At 38.9% G+C, this 22,381-nt stretch overlaps 1 protein-coding gene across 3 annotated transcripts in view; it reads right to left on the minus strand.

Annotated features, from left to right (window-relative positions):
- LOC133991019 (nuclear receptor coactivator 2-like) overlaps positions 1–20,458 on the minus strand; it is a gene marked incomplete at its 5' end in the record, with an annotated part of 34,179 nt that extends 13,721 nt beyond the window's left edge. For 2 of the 3 annotated variants that reach the window (XM_062429468.1, XM_062429465.1), the window contains 12 exon segments: positions 260–428; positions 793–898; positions 1,005–1,202; positions 2,071–2,286; positions 2,393–2,627; positions 8,635–9,898; positions 12,628–12,775; positions 13,152–13,292; positions 13,916–14,017; positions 15,840–16,028; positions 17,839–18,016; positions 20,423–20,458. In XM_062429468.1, coding sequence (XP_062285452.1) covers positions 260–428; positions 793–898; positions 1,005–1,202; positions 2,071–2,286; positions 2,393–2,627; positions 8,635–9,898; positions 12,628–12,775; positions 13,152–13,292; positions 13,916–14,017; positions 15,840–16,028; positions 17,839–18,016; positions 20,423–20,458 — 2,982 coding nt within the window. 3 annotated transcript variants of the gene reach the window in all.
- Between the last annotated feature and the right edge of the window lie 1,923 nt (positions 20,459–22,381).

The following is a 22,381-nucleotide window of genomic DNA, read 5'->3' on the forward strand; positions in this document are numbered from 1 at the left end:
TTCCTCTGTTTTTGGTGTTTAAATAGTCGGATGGAGCAACTTACTGCTATAACTGTAATATAACAATTACACTAATTACATATATTTTATTATTCTGGTATTTTCTCAACTTTACTATTCAAATTTTACATTTACAAAATGTATAAAAGGGGGGGGGGGGGGGTGTCTATGAATACTAAACAAATACATTTTCAAAAGTAATTTCTTACTGTCCACCAGCCAGCGAGGTCTTTGTTAAGGTCAGTTTGACAGTGCTCACCTGCCCAGCCAGAGTGGGGATTCCCAGCATCTTGTCGATCTCCTCCAGACCCTCGTAGTCCTTCAGCATTGAACACAGCTGGTTGAGTAGGGATCCTTCATCCGGCGGGCCTTCGGGCCCCGTGCTGCAGCACCCCATCCTTTCCTCTTGTGGGACTCCGTACGGCGGCCTGAAAAGATAAACTTGGTGTCACCGTTTTGTGTGTTTACGAATCCCAAGATGGTGCCAATTAAACTCAATGCAGCACACAAGCCAAAACGTTATCTAGCTTCCAGTTTTGCTTCTGCTTTGTTGGGCATACTGCACATGCTCATTAGTGTTTCTCTGGCTGGGAGCTGCCCCTACGTTCCTAATTGGCTCATAGACTTTATATTAGAATGATGTCAAAAATGTGAAAGTTTTACAAATACAAAACCTGCATGGACTAACTAATAAAAAGAGTAATAATTGACCTTGTTTGCAGCTTGAGGTGTAGGTGATGAATACATTCATGGTATAATACTCAAAACTATGTACAGAAATGAATCTGCTACCTGTTTTGGTTTCCATAGTGATCCATCATCATCCTGTCTGGCCATGGAGCCGTCTGATTGGGCGGTATGTGCTGCTGAGGGTAGGTGGGGTTTGTCATTTCCATCTCTGATAGAGGAAGAAGAAAGAGGAAGATTTAAAATTTAAAAAAAAAAAAACCTCATTAATGCATCCAACCATCTTTCTTTCAATCTATCCATCATTCTCCTCTCACCGTTGCCCATCATCTGCATGTTGACCATGGCTCTGGATCCAGGCGGGCCGTTGCCTCTCATGGGAAGCGCAGCGTTCATGTTGGGCATCATGCGACCGGGTCCGACCCCCTGACCCATTACGGCTGCCGGATTGGCCTGCATAGACCCCTGGGGGCCCCAACCCTGCTGCATTGAGCCCCGAACTGTACTCATCATGCCTGGTATTTGGAGAGCAGAATTAGTTAAATAATTAAAATACATTTATTAATACAAAATCTTAAAATCATGTTGAGCACGGAGATAAGATGATGTTTTTCTGGGAATCAATTTATTTTAAGAATGTACTTTTCTAGTGATTCACCTGGATTTCACTCTCTGCTTCTGCCTTAAATAAAACTCCATGTTTGAACTGTTTTAATATAAAAATGTTTCTAGGAATTAAAACAGATGTGACCCAGAGTGCTGTACGGTCATAGGGTTTAAATCTCTACATCTGCCTTAACTCTAACAGGGTTTTCTGTATTTTCTTACATTTGAGAGCTGTAAAAAAACAAACTTTTTCTAATGTGACCCACAGTATACATCAATGAAAATAAAATGCATCATTTTTTAAATGTTTGTGCATCTGATACACATTTTTATATATGGAAATGTACATGTTTGGACCTATGTTTATTTATTTTTTTTAAATCCAAAATCAGCATGTTGTATTCATCATATTCTATAAAATGTTCTCCTGGATCATAAAATAGTGATTTTGAATGTCTTTTTTCCATAAGATTAAATAAACTTTTATTAATGACTGGAGAGGGAATTTATGAATGTGAATTGGTGTAGAGACTCATTATGAGTCAGAATATGAACAGTATTTAAGTGTTAAATAAAACTCCATGTTTGATCCCTTAAACTAAACTGTTTTACACAATAAAACTGTTTTAATATGACATTTTTTCTAGGAATTAAAACAGATGTGACCCAGTGTACTGTATGGACATAAATAAATATAAGATCATGCATTTATTCTAGCATGATGCTCCTAAGCAGGATAGGAAAAATGCTTCAGAGCTATTTAATCTCCGTCCTTACCTGCGTTGGCCATTGCAGCCTGGTTAGGCATACACGCGTGATTTCCCATCATGCTTTGGTGCTGTTGCATTAAAGTGTAAGGGCTGTTGTTCCTGTGCTGAGGAGGGAAGGGTCTGGCAGCGTTGGGGTTGGGGCCCATACTGCCGTCCAGAGACATGCTCCTGACTGGAGGAGCAGCTCGAATCTGCTGGTTGGGCCTGGCACCATTAAAGCCTGCTGGGACGATTAAAAGGATTTTGATCAATTTTAAACATTTTTAAGAAGCAGAAAGGATCCAAATTCCTCTCCAGACACACACACACACACACTGCTGCAGACGTACCTGCAGGGCCAATGGGAGGGTAAGCTTGGTGCTGGTTTGGAGGGCTGCTGCTTGCTCTTTCCGTCATCTGCAGGATGTCGCTGATTATAGTCTGTTTGTCTACAGAGGAGCCAGGCGGTGCAGAAGAGGAGGATGAAGAGGAAGCTGCACCTCTGGATTGCGGCTGGCCCGGGAACAGCTGCTGCTGCTGGCCGCCATTCTGCAGGTCCTCCAGCAGGTCCTCCAGCTCACTGGACTGAAAGGAGACAAGAAAAAAGGGAAGAAACAGGATTTAGAAGACAGATAATAGAAAAGCTTATTTAAGGTATTTGCAGGTAAATGATCTCAATGCAATGGCAGATAATCAATAACATTTAAATTCTTATCTGCTAAAAAATGTCACATTTCAGAGTAAGAATGACACTGGCTGCATTTTGAATGTGTGACTGTCATTTATAGAAATCGACTTTTTAAAATAAAGAAAATATAAATATCATGGTTTGCCCAAATTGGGTACATTTCCAAGTTGATTGTTCATCCAGGCATTAGTGCTGAATTTGGTTTATAAGTTCAACACTATATATCAGTGTTTCCCATTAATGATATAGAATATGGCGGTCCACCATAGTCTAAATTGTGCCAAAGTGAGCCAAACATGTCGGTTTATTCTCCAAAACGCTCAGTAAAGCATCTCGTCCTGCACCAGAACTACTTACCCCTACTGAACTAGTTGAACTTGGATAATCACTTCTGCTCTGAGCTGAAATACGGACATTAGTCTTTTGTTGATGGTTTGTTTGGAACATTTTTTAACTGGTAACATTTATTTCCTGTGCTTTGAGGGTGTGACCTTTTTGGTGTCTCATCACCGTTCAACCAGTAGTTAAATTACTAAAGCACAAAATTGTTTAGAGCACAATTTTCCTCTTTTTAAAAATGTAATTTTGCTCTCAGAGTTCACCAGAATGATGCATTTGACTTAAAAATGTGCCGGACTGAGGTCCAACCACCATAGTCCATATTATTTTTCATAAACCCAAATCCAAACACACATCACAGATGTTTTAAAGCACACACAGCACCAACATAACCAGAGAAAACTTCCTGTTTTATTATTGGAGAAAAAGTTTTTGAAGAAAGGATTATCATAAAATCATTAGTACAACATCTTTAGTACAAGATTTGCTTTCCTCATGACTCCCTAATGTTTATATTTGATAAAATATGCATTAAAAGTACTTTCTGTCAGTTTTTTTGTTAATTGTTTATTGGGATTTGCACTTTGACCCTCCAGAAAATATTTTTTTTATTATGCCTTGCAGGAATGTTTGGTATGGCAATAAACAGATTTGATTTAAAGATGCAGGAAACCTGAAAAAACTGATTATGACATAAAAAAAGAAAAAATATGTGACATGAAGCATTCATAAAATAGCCACGTGAAAGCTGATATTCACTTTTTGATGACAACATTGAAAGAAACTGACCCCCCCCCCCCCCCTCTCTCTCAGCATTACACTGTAATATAACCCCCCCCCACACACACATACACACACACACATACATACATACATACATAGACACACACGCAGGAATGGTTTCCTCAGGCCGTTTGGCTGATGAATAGAGGAGGAGCTAAAAATAAACTGCCGTCGCTAATGAGGTCATGTGTGATGTACAGCAAGACACACAGTTACAGCTCTGTTTAGCCAAATTGCTTGCACACACACACACACACACACACACACACACACACACACACACACACACACACACACACACACACACACACACACACACACACACACACACACACACACACACACACACACACACACACACACACACACACACACACACACACACAATAAACACAACATAGATGATGACAGCCATCTCCTCCCAAACATTTCACTTCACAAATACACGTTTTATTGCATGTAAAGAGCCTACAGTATTATAATGTATGATAATATTAGCTTGTTAGTTTCTGCGTCTGATCTCGTGTCTTTACCCAAATTAAACGTTGTCATATTAAGAAACTGCAAGCCTAAGTAGCTCTGCTAAGGATAGCAGTAAAAGCTAATGTTAGCACAGCTGAGTCTTGCTTGTACTTATATATATATGATATATATATGATATCATATATATATGATATGCAGTCTCAGTTTATTATGCCTGATACAGTAACTGTTAGCTAACAGGTAGCAAACTTACAAGTAAAGAAAATATATGAAAAAAAAGAAAAATATCCCCAAAGCTGCCATTAGATGTTAGCAAAGAGCCGTTTCTTCCTTGTGGTGCCTTTTTAAATCTTCTTGTAACATTGTGCAGTTAAAAGCCAGAGCGTCGTACACTTTATGCTCTGATTTTCTGTGAAACTTTGACTAAATTGCGCTTTAAAGAAGAATAGAGAAGTTTACATCTCTGACTTCCCTGTTTGAAGAAAAACATTTTAAGAATGTCAGAAAATGTCAGAGAGGATGTGGATATCAAGTTTTAAAATAACATAATCTACATTCTGAATCTGATTAAGTCTGTAGCTTACTTAGTTTAATAAGTTTTAGCATGGGTAATACAGCAAGTAATGCTCTTTGTCCTGCTCTATTCTTATGGAAAGTGCACCTACAAGTATAATATAATTTGATGTTTAATGTAATGTCAGAGCACCAATAATACAGAAATCTCCACCTGGCCTCCAGAGAAAGCATAAACATCTCTATAAATGGTAAAATGGCGAATCGACTGTACTTGTATTGTGCTTTTCTAGTCTTTTTGACCACTCAAAGTGCTTTTACACATTCACACACACATTCATACACTGATGACAGGGGCTACCACCTGCTCATCATGAGGGGAGACTAACCATTCACACACATTCACACAGCCATCAGGGGCAATTTGGGGTTAAGTATCTGTTTAAAAAATGTACATACACATAAAATGTACATACACAGTCTTATACAAACACTCACTATAACCTGGATACACATACTGTCTAGTGCTTTTCTGAATTATCTTACAGCAACTTTTTATCTCATTCTTTCAATTCTAATGTGTATGTATTGTAATTTTATTGTGTACAAAAGCTGCTAAATCATGCCAGATAATATTAAAACAGCTTAGGGGACTACTGAGGATAAGTCACCTCCTCTTCCTCTTGTCCTCCTCCTCCTCGTTGTCCTCTTTCTCCTTTACGGTGTTTCTGCAACTCACTGCTTTACTTTTCTCTGGAGGAGGAGACGTCTTCCTTTTACACTCCATCTCCCCCCCTTCATCTTTGCCTTGTGAAATTTATGTTTTCCTGTATACAGTATTATCAGATGCCTTCTCTCTCTCTAACACACACACACACACACACACACACACACACACACACACACACACACACACACACACACACACACACACACACACACACACACACACACACACACATATACATACACACCAGGTGATGAAAGGCCAAGGAAGTGGCTGTATAAACACTGCCTGTCTATAGACTTATGTCAGATATCATCTTTAACTCTTCTGGGAGTTGTGCACACACATGTACATATGTATATACACAGTAAAAACACAGACAAACATGCATTCATGTGTGTGAGCACACCATGTAAACCAAGCTCTGCATTTCTCATCAGAGCTTCTTATATTTCACATAGGGTGGATTAGGGTTATATGGGACATTGACTAATGTGGGACATCTAAGCCCCAGTGCATTTAACCCTTTTTTTTGTAATTGATTATTTTAAAGCTAAGTAGTATATGCGTACTGTGTAAGTTATATTGTTTAAAATTACACGTGAACATACAGGCTGCCCTTAACCTCAAAACTATTGGTATGCACATTTCAGAAAGTTTTGGCATGTATAAATAAAAGTATTTCTAAGCCTAAAAACTACTGTCCAAAATTACAAAATCTATAATTCTGAAACGATTTGGCACAAGGAAAATTAATACAAGTGCTTTTTTCCTTTTGAGTACAATATACAAAAACTGTCTTTTGATTTAACAAGGAAACATCTCAGGGAGTTCATAATGATATAATGTGTTGATATAATGTATTGAATTCATATGTAAATAAAGTAAACAAGTCAGAATTGCAAAATGTGTCCCATATTACCCTAATCTGCTGCAGTATTGGAAGTTCTCATTCCCCATACATAGGTTTCCCTTTTTACTTCACACACACACACACACACACACACACACACACACACACACACACACACACACACACACACACACACACACACACACACACACACACACACACACACACACACACACACACACACACACACACACACACACACACACACACACACACGTTAAAGCCTTTACAGTACTCCTCTGCCTCCCATTCCCTAGTGTCTTGTGTTTCAGGGTGTGTACTAAACTCCTGACAGCCTGCCATCGGCTGCCTTGTATATAAGAGGGGAAGTCAACACACACCCCCACACACACACACACACACACACACACACACACACACACACACACACACACACACACACACACACACACACACACACACACACACACACACACACACACACACACACACACACACACACACACACACACACACACACACACACACACACGACAGAGCCAAACAGCAAGCATCAGCTCAGCAGCTACTGAGCTTCTCACTCGGAGGTGTTTATAGGAGCTGTTACATGCATCCATATGTGTCCAGTCCAAATCCAGGAGTGAACTTGGAAAGACTGCTTTTAGCGTTGGTGCAGAAAACTCATTCAACCTGTTGTAATATAATCTAAAACTGGACACTCTCACACTTCTTAAATACTTCAGGAATGTGATTAATAACCCTTCAGCTGTTTTAACTGGTTATGTTGTTTATGGATGTAAATGGTTTAAAGGAGAATCTTAAATAAGGGTTGAAATGAGAAGTTAGTTTCCCGGAGCATTTTTTCCCCCTCACAAAACAAAGTTCCTATCACGTGGAAAAAAAGACATGCCAGATACTACCAGAAGAATATTTATGCCATTAAATTTGGTACGGACATTAACTGTTCCCAGGAGGATGAATCCAAATTACTTTTCATGTAGCATCATGAGCTGGTTGAAATTTCAGTCGCAGCTCTAAAACTACAGATGGCACTCTCATCAGCCTCAGTTATACTTAGAAATGAATGATTTTACTTATTAAATGTACATGCTATGTTAAGGAAATGGTGTTTGTAGGCTTTGGATAGCCAGTATCGTTTTGGATCTGGGTCCCATTTGGAAAACCTGCATCCGCTAAACTCTGGTGACAAAAAATCTCTTATTGAACATTTTAAAAGATTATGAAAATTGTTTGTAAGTGAAGTTAATTTTATAATTTCAGTAACTTGACAAAATGCAAATGTCCAAATCTACCACTTAAACTTTCATCCAACAACGTTTTATCATCTCATTTTCAGATTGCTGCTACCAGACTGGGAATTAAGCCCTTTTACTAAAAAACTTCAGCATAATAATTCAGTTGCAAATGTTGAATTTAGTTGATTTAATACTCCATTTCAAAGGATTATGATTCAATAACAAGTTATTTAACCACAAACTTCAAATGTCTGACTGTGTGCTAACTACTGCCTCTAAATTCAAAACTAAATACCACATAAAGCACTGATGATTAATTTTCTGTCAGTCTGCTAATCTGACCATCTGACCGTGCCTCCAAGAAATTATGTTCATATACAACTAAATATTTTAGTCAATTACACTGCATTGACAGACATAATCGCTGCCTGGATTATGCTCATTCATGTTCATGTTTTGATTTTTAAATGAATGAAACGCTGAATTTATATATCAGTCAGAAGTTGCAGGTTGGAGATCAGGTTGCAGGACTCTGACGACCCAGACTTGGGTTTAAATCTTGAGTCTTGTGTGAACATTTTATGCTTTAAGTCACTAAATACTTCTTTTCTTTTTATTAAACCAAGACTACAATATTTCCTTAACCTTAACCAAGTGTTGCCAATGCCACTGCTCTACTTTCTACTTGCAGATATTGTACTGCAAAATTGGAGATTTTGGTGGGAAAAGAAACTAAGTATGTTGTATTGAGTATAAACATTTATATAACGTTAATTAAGAACATTTTCTCACTTTGTTGAGAGAAAACGTGATTCCGCTGTGTTACGTTTCAAGCTCAACATATTTGCTGCTGTTAACGTAATTTCGAGGAGACAGAGTTGTATCATGACTATTACTATTACAACAACTTCCTGCTTCTAATCACTCACTTGCTCCGCCATGTTGAAACCTGGATCCTGTTTCTCCGTCTTGATGTTGGACAGCTTCGGTCCGTCGCTCGGTTCCATTTTGATGGCTTTATCCAGGATGCCGTTATCATCCCTATCCAACAGATAGCGAAGCAACGCGTTGTCCTTCTTTTTCGGGCTCCCCGGTTCCTGTTTCGCAGTCAGTTCGCCCATGGCGGCCATGTTGTCCCCTGAGGCTGATTCAGGACCGATGGGGTCTTTTCCAGTAGCTTCGGCTGTTAGCTTGGCCAGCTCCACAGGTGAGGTGCTGTTCTGCAGCAACCTGTGGAGAATTTTATGTTTCTCCTTTAACGAGGTGGAGTGGTTGTTAGGCCCCGCTCCTAAACCAGCCCCACCTACCCCCCCTAACCCAGCCAGGTCCTTACATTCCTGATCGTCCCCCAGGGACCCAGGTGGCGAGCAGGGATCTGAGGGTTCTAGCTTAGTGGTGAGGAGCTGGAGCAACTTGGTTTGCCCTTTGGTGGTAAGAAGGCGGTTCGGGGCATCGCCGAGCTCCCCAAGGCTTCCATTACCTCCAAAGCTGTCGGGGTCGCCGTCTTTTCCCTGCCCCTGATCCCCCTCCTGGTTCTGGGACGGTAACAAGTCTTGCTGCTCCCCAAAAGTCCCAAACAAGTCAGCTTCTAAACTTGGATTGTCCTTGGCTAGTTGGCTACCAGTGCCGCTGCCGTGAAGAGGGCTCTGAAGGCCATCTGGTTTTCGGTCAGGCGACTCTGGGTGCTGCCCCTCGGTGAGTCCCTGGGAGACCCTGTGGCCCTGGCTGAGAGCCTGCAGTGCGCTGAGCGAGTTGCTGCCGAACCCCTGACTGTTTCCCGTGCTGCTGCACACCGACGCTGGCGAGTGGAGGCCGGCGGCAGGAGAGAAAGAACCGGAGGGGTGTTGGGGGAGGTGAGGGCTACCCGCTGCCATACCAGGGCTGTGGCGATGACGGGGGGATAACATGGCACCCTGACCCCTCGAGGTGACGCTGGGGCTCCCCTGGGACGAGGGGCTGCCCAGCTTGTGTACGTGGCTGTTTCCCTGAGGCGTGGTCGCCCGGCCCGACATGGAACCCTGGCACCCGAAACCACGTCCAGGGGTGCTGGTGGCCGTGGAGGAGGAGTGGAGGGTGTTGCTGGTGACGCTGGCGTCAGGGGAAGGGGAGGCACCGCTCATGCTAGTCGGGGTCATTGGCTTGGTGATGCCCTGGCCGCCAGGTACGTCTGGGGTCATGCTGCCTGCAGTTTCCCTGCAAGAAAATGAAACAAGACTCAGTTGTGCACAGTTGAACGAGTGAATATGTATTAAAACTCAATATTACCCAAAACCCAATATCACTAAAAAGAATTAAAGTCTTCCTTCTGTGTTTTATTTAAATCAAATCAAAGAGCCGAACACTGAACCACCAGCAGCGTCATGCAGCTACAAGAAGATTTCTCAAACAGCTGCAGTTTGTAGTGGCATGAACACAAGATGTAAATAAAAGTTTACTGTATGTAAATCTACTGAAACCAGAGGCTCTGAAACTCATGCATGGTTTGTAAAGCTGTCAGCATGTACGTTAAGTCAGTTATTGGTAGTTATTGGACTAAAACGTTGGGGAAATACCGGCGCTGTGGTTCCGTTTAATCGGTCCGTTTAACGGTTGTTAGTAACCGCAACAGGTGGTTAGTAATTATTTCCCCGAGGAAATAATGTGTGAAAGAACACAATTCACCATATAAAAGGGTAAAGCCTGCAAGCTGTAAGTTCAGCTAATGAAATGTGGATAAAATGGAGGCAAAAAAATGATCATAAGTGAAGTTTGAAAGGTGTTATACCGCTTATGGTCATCTTGTTACAACATTTATATACACTTTGTTTCTGGGGATTTTTTCTTGAATGTAATATTATTTTTAAATGTATCTAAAACATTTCTGTGTATAATTTTTTGTGATTTATATAGTAACTGTTTTTGCAGTTTTTTTTTAACATATAAAAAGTGTGTCATATTGACTGTGTTTAGAGTAGCTTAGTTTAGTTCATTTGCACATAAAGAGGAAAAACAAATAAACACAATAATAAAGACAAGTTATACATGCAGATTTTTTGAGATTAAGGAAATAAAACAACTAACAAAAGAGAAATGTGCAAGAGGAGCCAATAAAAACCCATTAGGCCTTGTCAGGTGGCCCTTCTATTGTGAAACATACAGCATATGGTCTCTAATTGTGAATATGTTTAACCATCAAAGCAGATCAGAGGTGTTCAATTAAGTCACAAGAAATTACAAGAAATGATTAGACACCTGCTGAGTTCTCTATTATATAAACTGTTTTTGATTTTTACAAAAGAAAAAACAGCTCAAAATAAGCTAGTAAGTAGAGCTGGAATTAAGATATCTTTGTTGAACTGTTTTCAATTTGCTCTCAAGTTCAATCCTCAGATTTAGTTTAAAAATTGTTGTTTAAAACGTGTTTAAAGTTTTGAAATGTTGATACTTGCCACTTCATAAAAGTGATATCAGATTTCTTTTTAAAAAGGATAACAATTATTATTATAAGCAGTGATTCAAAAGTTGTGAATAGCATTTTGGATTTAAAAACAACACAAAATGAAGACGTTAAATAACCGGCTTTTCTATTCAGCTTCAATCTGTCATGTCATGAAGGGAAACAGTTTGCAGCTCTGAAAGAGTGTACATAACTGAGAAAACAAAGTTGTAACAAGGCCTGAAGCTGTAACACACACACACAGAGAGAGAGAAAGAGAGAGAGAAAGTGAGAGAAAGAGAGCGCTTTAAACATGTATCGGCCTCAGCCCCACACCAAACGCACAAAGCTCTCATTGTGCTGAACGCTGCAGCGATAATTTTGAATGTGAAACTTGTGGAAGTAAAAAGGCCAAGTTCTTGCTGTTGATCCCCAGAATGCCCCGGGTAACAGTCTTGGCATTGTTTCCTGACCGCTGTCCAATTTCTGACTCTGAACCGTCATACCAACTGGCTGGATGTTGGTCTGTGTCGCGGTCGCTCCCGGTGGTGGGAGGGATGAAGGGATGGAGGGATGGAGGGATGGAGGGATGGAGGGATGGAGGGAACGAGGGAGGGATGGAGATACTGTAAGACTGGACTGGCTGGTAGTGCTTGTGTCAGTTTTGTCAATACATATGGCGACGGTTTTATTGAAAAGGCTCTTTGTTCTTAATCCACAGCACAGAGTCCCCCCCTCTCTCTTTGTCTGAATCAAGAGGAAACCACAAACACTGAGAGGGAACATGTGATGAGACAGTAGAAAGAAGAGGAGTAAAAAGTATCTCTAAATATGTCATTAAAATCATTGTCTTGAATTTGTCAAAAAGGTTGAAAAAAAGTCAGTTTTCAGAGAAGTTAATTATCAGAACATTTTGATTTTAAAGACATATTGTGCAACAGGAACGCCTTAAAGTGCAGCTACGAGGGCCAAATTGGAGATTCATTACCAAGAAATCGTATATCTTGACTCCTCAAACAAAGATTATCATTGCATGGAGGAATTAGTGGAAAGATAAGTAGCTTTTTTTCTGCTGTGGCTGTTCTGTAGAATATTTATCGCCTTTGACTACGCAATGTTTCTGTTCTTTGTTGCAGCCGCAAATTGTGGGGTTAAAGCTGAGATTAAAACAAGAGGACTTTTGCTTAAAAACATTGTTGTTTCCAGAAGAAAAAGACTACTAAAGTTACATGCATGCCAGACACAACAGGAAACTGGACCCAAAAAGACATTAAAGACAGGTTTGATACCAGGATATAGACCTGATGTAAATATTAACACAAAGTTGCTTCTTTTCTGTTGGATAGAAAAAATAATTATGTTCAGACACAAAGACAGAAGCAGAGGCAGAGATAGAAAGAGAGAGAGAGAGAGAGAGAGAGAGAGAGAGAGAGAGAGAGAGAGAGAGAGAGAGAGAGAGAGAGAGAGAGAGAGAGAGAGAGAGAGAGAGAGAGAGCGTGGCTGATACCTCTGCAGGATGTGCAGGGACATGTAGAGCTGCGGTTCGTTGGTGGCCGGAGATCGGACCAGTTTGCTCTTCGTGTGTGCCGAGACAATAGTTCCGTTAGACAGGGAGAATCTGTACAGAGGGCTGAGTGCGTGGCCGCTCCTCAACACTGCAAGACACACACAGAAACGGAGAGAAAATTAATAATAAGGCTGAGAGAAATATCTTGTCATCGTCATTATGATAGCACATGATTGAATACCACAGAGCAGAACAGAATTTGTTATGCTTCCTGGAAAGAAATTCCAAAAAGGCATTTTTTAAATAATTAATATAATGCTACACATTCAGCGAAAACTGGAACATCTCCAGCATGGATATTAGGCAGATTATCCGTCTCCTACCATTGAATCCTCAAAGACAATCTAAAGCACTAAACATAACCAACCTCAAACTGACCCTGCTTAGTGGTTTCTACTTAATATTAAAGTCTAAATAAAGCCTCCTTCAGATGTTCGCTCGTCAGTCTGACTCGTCTTACTCACCCTCTTGCTGATGTTTCTTGGCGAATGACATCTCCCCTTCGTTCTGCAGGTGAAACCTCTGGATGCAGCGGCGGACCAGGTCCTCCCAGCCCGGCTTCATGGACGCCCGCAGCAGACTGGTGTCCAGAGACGTGATCTTACCTGGACACACAACAATGTTAGCAGTCATGTTTTTAGAGACCTTTGCCTACAGTAGAATATTTTTGTTGTTGAATGATCTGTTCATTATTTCTACAATTAATCAATTAGCTGTTCTGTCTATAAAATGTCAGATAATGGTGAAATATCACAGCTTCCCAAAGCCCAAGACGACGTCCTAAAATGTCTTGTTTTGACCTGACCAACAGTCAATAATCCAAAAATATACTACTTTACCACAGGAGACTTAAGAAACCAGAAAATATTAATATAATATGTGTATGATATTAATTTAAGAGGCTTAAACCAGTGATTTCTTCCTTAAAAAATGACTAAAATTATTAATTGATTATGTAATTAGTCAGTGATCCACTTCCTGTCAATCGACTAATTGATTAATTGACTAATTGTTGCAGCTCTAACTGTAACTTCCATAATTTAAGTATTCACCAACAATCAACATGTTTTTCACCTCTGACCTCATAATAAAAATGTGACAAAAAAAGGTTTACAAGCACACTAATTATATGCAATGTGGATAACATTATTATATATTGACAAATCACTACACTAATACATTAATCACACAGCTTTTTAACAGTTAAACATTTCCCTTCCAGCTCTACCTTGAAGGTCCTGACGCGTGGTGAAGCTCTCATACGCTGGCATCACCGGTCTCTCTTTGACCGGGACTCTTCGTGCCACACAGATGAGACACGACTGGAAATCTGTATGTTTGAAAAAAGTACAGGTTAAAATAATCCTTTAGACACATACGACGAAATACAATAGAATATAGTATGTATGTAAGAATGTGGGTTGCATGAAAGAATGTGTTTTTTCCTTTAGTTGAAGTTAAAAACCTCAAAATAAATGATATTTCTCTTTGTGTGTGTGTGTTTTTTTGTAACTATGAGCTGAGTTTTGCTCTCTTGGGTGGTCTTAATCTGGCTCCCTAAATTGTTAGAGTTTCACTGTTTCTCAGAGCTCAGCTGCAGTTTGTGTTGAAAACTCACTTAAACCCTCAACATCATCCCAAATAACAGTTCAACACCTTTGACGTCATCCTCATCGTCAATCCCAGCCTCAACTTTATTGGAAAATCACACCAAAATATATCAAAATATGTTTGAAAAGTCATTATAAACTTGTTGATTTGTAATTAATTGGCCAACTATTACAATTTTTATTATTTACTTAGCTTCTTTGCTCTGACATTAACAGGTCAACCTCAGTCCTTCAACTTCCTCCTCAACCGCAGCCACGTCCTCAGCCACACTCTCATTATCATCAACCTCAATCCCTGCTTTAATTTGACACAAGCTTGACACTTGATCCTATACTTAACCCTTCAAATCTTGCTTTGACCTCATTTGTGGAACTCAGGACTCTTATTCACCATCGTCAACACAAGACAACAGCTTCAACGTCAATCTGAAACTGAAATCAAGCCCGTCTGGAGCACCAACCTCAGCCTCTCTCTCTAAACGTAACCCTGAATCTAAGTCTTAACCTGCAGACCCTCACTCAGTCCATCAGACATCCTCCTCCTCCTCCTGCTGCTGCTGATGGAGAGATTGGCACAATATCTGGTTGTCAGACATCTAAAATTAGAGTCCTAGACACCTATATATATATGTGTGTGTGTGTGTGTGTGTGTGTGTGTGTGTGTGTGTGTGTGTGTGTGTGTGTGCATGATAAGACAAGATGGGAAGATGACAAAGTGCCATATACTAATTAGCCTCTCCCAGTGGATAAGAGGAAAATCAGAGAGGAGTGGTGATAAAAAAAGGAGGACAGGACACAAGAGACTGGGAGATTGGGGATGGATGGAGTGAATGAGTGAGTGAGTGAGTGAGTGAGTGAGTGAGTGAGTGAGTGAGTGAGTGAGTGAGTGAGTGAGTGAGTGAGTGAGTGAGTGAGTGAGTGAGTGATGAATGCCAGAAAGTCAAGACGGAGATGAAAAGAAAGGAAGAAAAGATCGAGGTAAGGAAACGGGAAGCAACGGGGATATCAAACCAACAAGACCGAACAAGGGTAACAAAAAAGGGGAGACCAAATCAAAAGAGAATAAGAAGAAAAGAAAGAGAGAGAGTGAAAACCAAATATAAGATCAATGGAGAGATATAGGGACTAAGTAAAAAAAAACAAAGGGAAATGGAGACCAAATCAAAAGAGATTAAGAAGAAAAGATAAACTAGGAATAGAATAAGAAAGAAAGACATGAAAGAAAACCTAATAAAAGATGAATGGAAAGATATAGGGACAAAGTAAAATAAAATATGAGGGAATAAGGGAATAGAAAGAGAGACACTAATAATGTACAACAAAAAGAAAAAGGGAAAAAGTAAGAGACGACAACTAAGACTAGAATAAGAAAGACATATAGAGAGCGAAAACCTAATTGGAGATGAGATGAATGGAGAGATATAGCGACAAAGTAAAAGAGAAAAATAAAGAAGGGCTAACACCATTAAACAATGATAAAGTAAAACAGAAAAGTCAAACTTCAATATATGTAAGATAGTGTAAATTAAGAGACAAATATACCTTCCCCCTCTTCCTTTATAGATTTGGGTTCGGAGACGGCGAAACACTGCATGGTTTCGTACTTCTGCTGCGACGTTTCCTGCTGGTCGGCGACCGGCCGCGCTTCACCGTCCACGTGAGGATTCACCAACATCCGACAGTTGAAGGTGTGGCTGTTCCTGCTGGACGAATCGCTGGTCCGATGATTGACTGAATGATTAAAGAAAAAAAAGATGAAAGAGAGAGAGAGAGAGACACGAAATCAAAGAAATATTATTTAGAAAGGAGGCATCAATATAATCAATATCTCACCTGCTAATGTATTCTTAATGGTAAGGTAAGGTAAAAGGTAAAGTAAGGTTAAGTTAAATAAAACTGTATGGACAATAAAAAACTCTCTAAAATTACCTGTAATTAGATCAATGACGTGATGCAACTCAGTGTCAATTGGTGTAACCTGTACTTTTTCATAAAAATCTGATTTATATACAAGAAAATAAATGTGAACTAAAATGTGGAATGAATATAATCCACTTTTAGCAATGCAATACTTTTTTATAACTCATTTTTACATCATTTTCACAATTTATTTAGAAAAAATTGTTGTTTTTAGGATACGTTTTGACAAAATGCTTTAAAACTTAAATGTAGAAATACACAAAAATACTTTAAAATGAAGTTATCATTTGTACACTTAAATTCACTGTAGTTGGATAAAATATTTAACATTTATCATTATTTTGTGGTTACACCATTTGACATTTTCAGGAGGTCTTACTTTTGGTTAAAAAATGGTGCAAATGTCATTCCAACAAAAATACAAAATGTACATTTCAACAAACCTGATGCTGCTTTTTTAACATATTTTTTTCATTGCTCATCTTGCCAACCCTTATTTGTCACTGACCCAATTATATAAATCTACAATATAAATAAATTCCTTATACTATATATAAAGGTGTGCCATGCACCTGGGATTAAACAGTAAGGAGTAAGCTTCAGTCTTATTAGTGGGCGTGGGAGGAACTGGGAGTGTAACTTTTATCATCATGATGTAGTGCTTATCGTTGCATCATTATTAACTAGAGCTTTAGGTCACGAGACACTTTATATCCGTATGCATCCGTTTAGTTCAGAGATGTTGCATCCAGACACAGGAGAGGTGCGTTTGTGTAAGATTAACTTTATATTTGCTCTGTCAAATGAGACGGGCCGACGGAGTTTCGACAGTTAAATTACAGCCTGCGCAGGTTGAGGTTGATTAAGGTGACTCAACCCCAAGCTTAAACTTTTAGGAGCAGTTTGAAACAGAGACGGAGCAGTGTTGCAGCAATGTCTTATTTTGTTAATAATTAATTTCTTAATGTTTTACTTGACAATATAAACTGATGTAAACTCATTTTTACAGACTAGCTTTTATGTGATGTCGTTAGTTTATTGTTACAGTCTTTTATTTCATTTCATTTTTCATTTTACTTTTATATCATATTTTCATCATTTCCTTACTGTATTTCATGGTCTTCTACCTTCATCTTGTCAATGTCAGTCTTATTACTGTTACTTTGTATTGTACTGCTTTTTCTTTTTTGTCTGTAAAAGCACCTTGTAAACTTTTCTTTTTTAAAAAGTGCTATATAAATACAGTTATTATTATTATTATTATTGTTATAATAAGGTCAAAATGTCTGCAGAAATATAATCCGCTTTGTTCAATATACTACACAGTTACTACTTAAAACCAGCTAATGACAAATAACTAGTAGACATTACGTGCTACCAGCCATGAAACACGAGTAAATTAGATGTTAATAAAATATATATATTTTATAATTAAGCCTGTTTGAGCTTCATTTTCTAGATAAGAAGGATCTTTCCTGTTGCTGTAAGTGTTATAAACTACCAAAGCAGGATAAAAGCAACCTGGCTCAAGTTAAAAAAAAAGATAAGTATAGATTCTTATTAACTGCTGCTAATAGTTAATTGACTTCTCACAGTCCAATTAACATTCAGTGATACCCACCCAGGCTTTTGGGCAGGAGGTTCTTGATGAACTCTGTGTGATCTCCGACATGCAGCACGCTGTACACGCTGGTGTTCATCAGTTCCTCCTGCTGGTAGCGCAGATACTGGCTGACGTTCTCCGACACGAAGACTATGTTGCCCTCCATGTTGACCACAAAGAAGAAGCCGTCCAGGGCCTGGTGGAAAGACGGAGGAGAAGAAGAAGATAAGACAGATATAAATATAATGTGTGGGTGAGAGAAACATAAGAGGTGGAAATAGAGGAGGAAAATGAAATATCACAAAAAGGTAAATGTGATTAAAGGAGGGAGAGGAAGTTTGGATGAAGGAGGATGAGAAGGAGGGAACAAAGATTGAGACTGCATGTTAATTAAAGCATCAAGGCATCATAACAACAACACTTAATTAGAAAACATACGGCTGAAACATTGAAGTATTACTACTTCAGTGTGTGCTTGATTGCCAGATGAATAATATGTGATAATTTACCATTTTAAAGAGCAGTTTAGACATTTGTTGCTATTTTATATAGTTTGAGAATTTAGGCAAAGGAGGTTTATTTTTTTTAAAAGACCCCAATTATAATAAAAATGTTAAAAAGTACAGAAAAATAGAGAGAGAGAAAGAAAACAAAAAGCTAGATTAAAATAGAGCATAAAATATGAGAGTGCAGCATAAAATAATTGTATAATAATGCTTTAAAATATTAAAATAACTTAAATTTAAATTTCACAACGTGGTAGAAAAAAAATCAATAACATTTACTGAATGATAATGAAAAACTGTCACATTTATTTGTGTATATGCTAATTTGGGTCATAATGATGATTTTGTTGTTACTTTTATTGTTTTGTGGTTTTTTTTGTCAGTTTATTACATATAAGTAGATGCATCTCTCTCAGGGCTTATCCAGTAAACAATAAAAACTTGAAATTTGTCACTTTTACATAGTTTTTCTATTATTTTGTCTTAATTTTTTATTACCAGGAGCAGTGTTTCAAATGAATGAATGAATGAATGAATGGAAAGATTAGGCTACTACTCATCGATAAGCTGATTGACAAGAGAGCATTGTCAGTGAGTAATACAATGCTCCAACTGCTACTCACCATTGTGATAATGAGCTGCATGTCAAAGGGATAATAATACAGTAGCACTTTTGCATCATGTTACTATTTTAAAATGCACTTTATATCACTAGAAGTGGTGTTTTAAAGTCTAAACCTTCTTTAAAATAAGAACAATGTTTTTCTAAAAGGTGAAAATTGTTACTATCTTAAATTAAACCACCTTAATTATGCCATGAGAAACAGCAACCATCTAACTTGCAGTGTGCCACCATAATTCAAGGTATTACAGCAGGTCTACAACGGCCTCTCTAACACAGTGTGAGTCTCTGTGTGTGTATTTTTCCATTCTTTCATTCTTGTCAACTCAGCATATTTCCACCTATATGTACAGACTGTGATTTGTCCTTTAGCCTGCCACATGTCTACACAGCCGTCCTATACTGTGTGTCTGCCTGCTTCCATCCAAACACCGGTGTAGAAAAATATAATTAAATATAACAAAATATAATAGAATTTAATGCAAAAGTCTTGTCTTCATGTTTACAGGGTATCTGCACATTTATATATAATGACTTTTAAGACCTTTTTAAAACCTCTTAAAGGAAAAATTAACATTATTGTCGAGACATAATAATACAAAAGTAGGATTTTACTGTGAAGCTCATGTAGGACTGTAACTAATGATAAGTTTCATTATATACTGACCCTTGTTTATCTTTCAGGCTCCAAGCAAACACTTGTGCAGCCTATGTTAAAGCCAGTGAGTGCTATACTTTATATAGCTACAGTGTGTGTGTGTGTGTGTGTGTGTGTGTGTGTGTGTGTGTGTGTGTGTGTGTGTGTGTGTGTGTGTGTGTGTGTGTGTGTGTGTGTGTGTGTGTGAGTGCTCAGGCTCCTCCCTACCTTTTCTAATCTGGCTTTTCCGAAAGGTATTTATACCTCATCAGGGTTCCATGCTATACGTCACCATACACACACACACACACACACACACACACACACACACACACACACACACACACACACACACACACACACACACACACACACACACACACACACACACACACACACACACACACACACACACACACACACACACACACACACACACTCCTGTAGGCTTGATGACGGCATTGTCGCTAGCCAGAGGAACTCTTATCTTTCTGTGTCACTGTGGACAGCGATGCCATTTAAAGTAAGAAAGACACTCCGTCTGCTCTAAATGTGTTTCAGGCAACAACATGAATGAAATCAGAGCCTGTATGTTTGCACTTTTGCCAAGGAGCTACTGAATAGCTCCCAAAACGATAGATTACTTCCATTTATTTTTATTTATGAGATAATTTAAATAATATAATAACAAATGAGAAACTAAAAACTGCATGTCCATCTCTCCTCTGCCTCCTCCATCTTTGCATTCTCAGCTGTTGTTTTTTTGGATCCTTATCTTGTCGACCTTTGCACTCCTGTTTTTCTTCTAGGAATGACTCAAATTTCAGTCGAACATACCTCCAGCATCATGGGCCCGAGAGCATCTTTATCAATCTGGCCTGTGGAGGAGACGTCAGCCTTCTGCACCTCCTCCGCATCAGCCACTGGAGCCTTTTCTGTAAAAGAAGAAAAATAAGGAACAACTATGAGGAAAAAAACTCTTACTTACTAACTCTTACTTACTGTTCATATCCACATACTCATAATTAGTCTCTACACCAATTCACATTCATCAGTCATTAATAAATGTTAAATGTAATCCTTAATGGAGCTGACAGAGAGTGTATTCTATTTATTTATGGAAAAACAGACATTCACAAATCATTATTGTATGGTCCAGGAGAACATTTTATACAATATGAAGATTACAACAATATTTTTGAATGGTGCTTATTGAATTTTGTACATTTGCATATATAAAAATGTGTATCAGCTGCACTAGATTTAAAAAATGATGCATTTTTATTTCCATTTTTGTATAATGTGAGTCACTTTAGGAAAGGTCCTTCTAAAATACATGTGTATAGGTTGTTTTTACAAGTCTTAAATGTAAAAATGGGTCAAATTTGACTCTGAACAGTATGTAAAGGGTTAAAAGGGACTTTTTTAAAAACATCTGTGAGCACGAATCACTTTAACCCTCCTGTTGTCCTCGAGTCAAGGAAGGAAGGGAGGAAGAAGGAAGGAAGGGAGGGAGGAAGGAGGAAGTAAGGAAGGAAGGAGGGAGGAGGATGGATGACAGAAGGAAGGAAGGAAGGAAGGAAGGAGGGAAGGAAAGAAGGAGGGAGGGAGGAAGGAGGATGTCAATGCTTTCCAGCTTACATGAGGCATAAAATATATATCAAATCATATCAAATCAAATAAATTAGGTCAACATCTTACAATGTGTCAAAGGCCAAGGAGAAGAGATGGGTTTTAATGAGACTTTTTTTTTTTAAATTATGTGAGGAGAAATCACTTTTAAAATCCCTTCTCTCAAGTTCTACTGCAGATAAATAAATGTTCATCCTTTCCGTCGCTCACACAAACTGAGTGGGAGACCAATCTTCACAATGTGTGCTTCAGGTTTCTTAGTAAGCGCCTGACTCAACGGATGACACGGTGAAACAGGCATGTTTAATGTTCCGAACATCAAAAGAAAGGCTGGTACTGTATGAAGTGACTAACTGTATGTTTATCACACACTTTCCTTTGTCTTCCTGGAACCAAAATCTTGTCAGTGAACTTTTTTTTTTTCCAGCAGCGCCGCCTTTTAACGCTTATTTTCTTTTTCCCAGAAATCACTGACAGTGTTGTTTTTGTGATGACTCCGCCTTCAGGGAAACACACACACACACACACACACCCTCTCTCTCTCTCTCATACACTTTGTCTTCCACGATTACATTCATTTAACTAACTCACACTTATGCTTATATAAACTACACTACGAGTCCCTCCCACAGGTTTGAGCGCAAAGGAATGTCACGGACAGCAGGTATTACCATGCTAATGTGCGCTACATTACACACATTTATAGTCATATTAGCCACTCTCCACTCTCCTCGCTGGCTTGTACCACTGGACTGCTAAGCCTCCCATGGCCCATTAGGCCACATAGCTGACATTCCTGCTGTGGGACAGAGCTGTACAGTGTCATCAGCCCTAAAACCCTATCAGTGCAGAGCCTGGAGGGACTGCTATGTAGGTTGGAGTGTGTTAAAGCTGCAGAGAGCCTTTTTTTAAAGAGATATATATATTACAAAAATGACACATCTAAAATGACCTACTGTATAAAAAAAGGGAGTAGTGAGAAGTCACATGATAACAAAGAAAAACCACAGCAGCTGCCTGCCTGGTTATCATGTCAGCTGTGTTGAGGTATTTTTATGTTAGAGGAGGGGAAAAAAAGAAGCAGAATGGGCGTTTTATAGGGGCAAAGTCGACGTTATAAACCTTCAACACCACTAAACTGTTATAACACTATTGGAGTAATAC

This window comes from Scomber scombrus, chromosome 11 (assembly GCF_963691925.1).
Source record: "Scomber scombrus chromosome 11, fScoSco1.1, whole genome shotgun sequence".
NCBI lineage: Eukaryota > Metazoa > Chordata > Actinopteri > Scombriformes > Scombridae > Scomber > Scomber scombrus.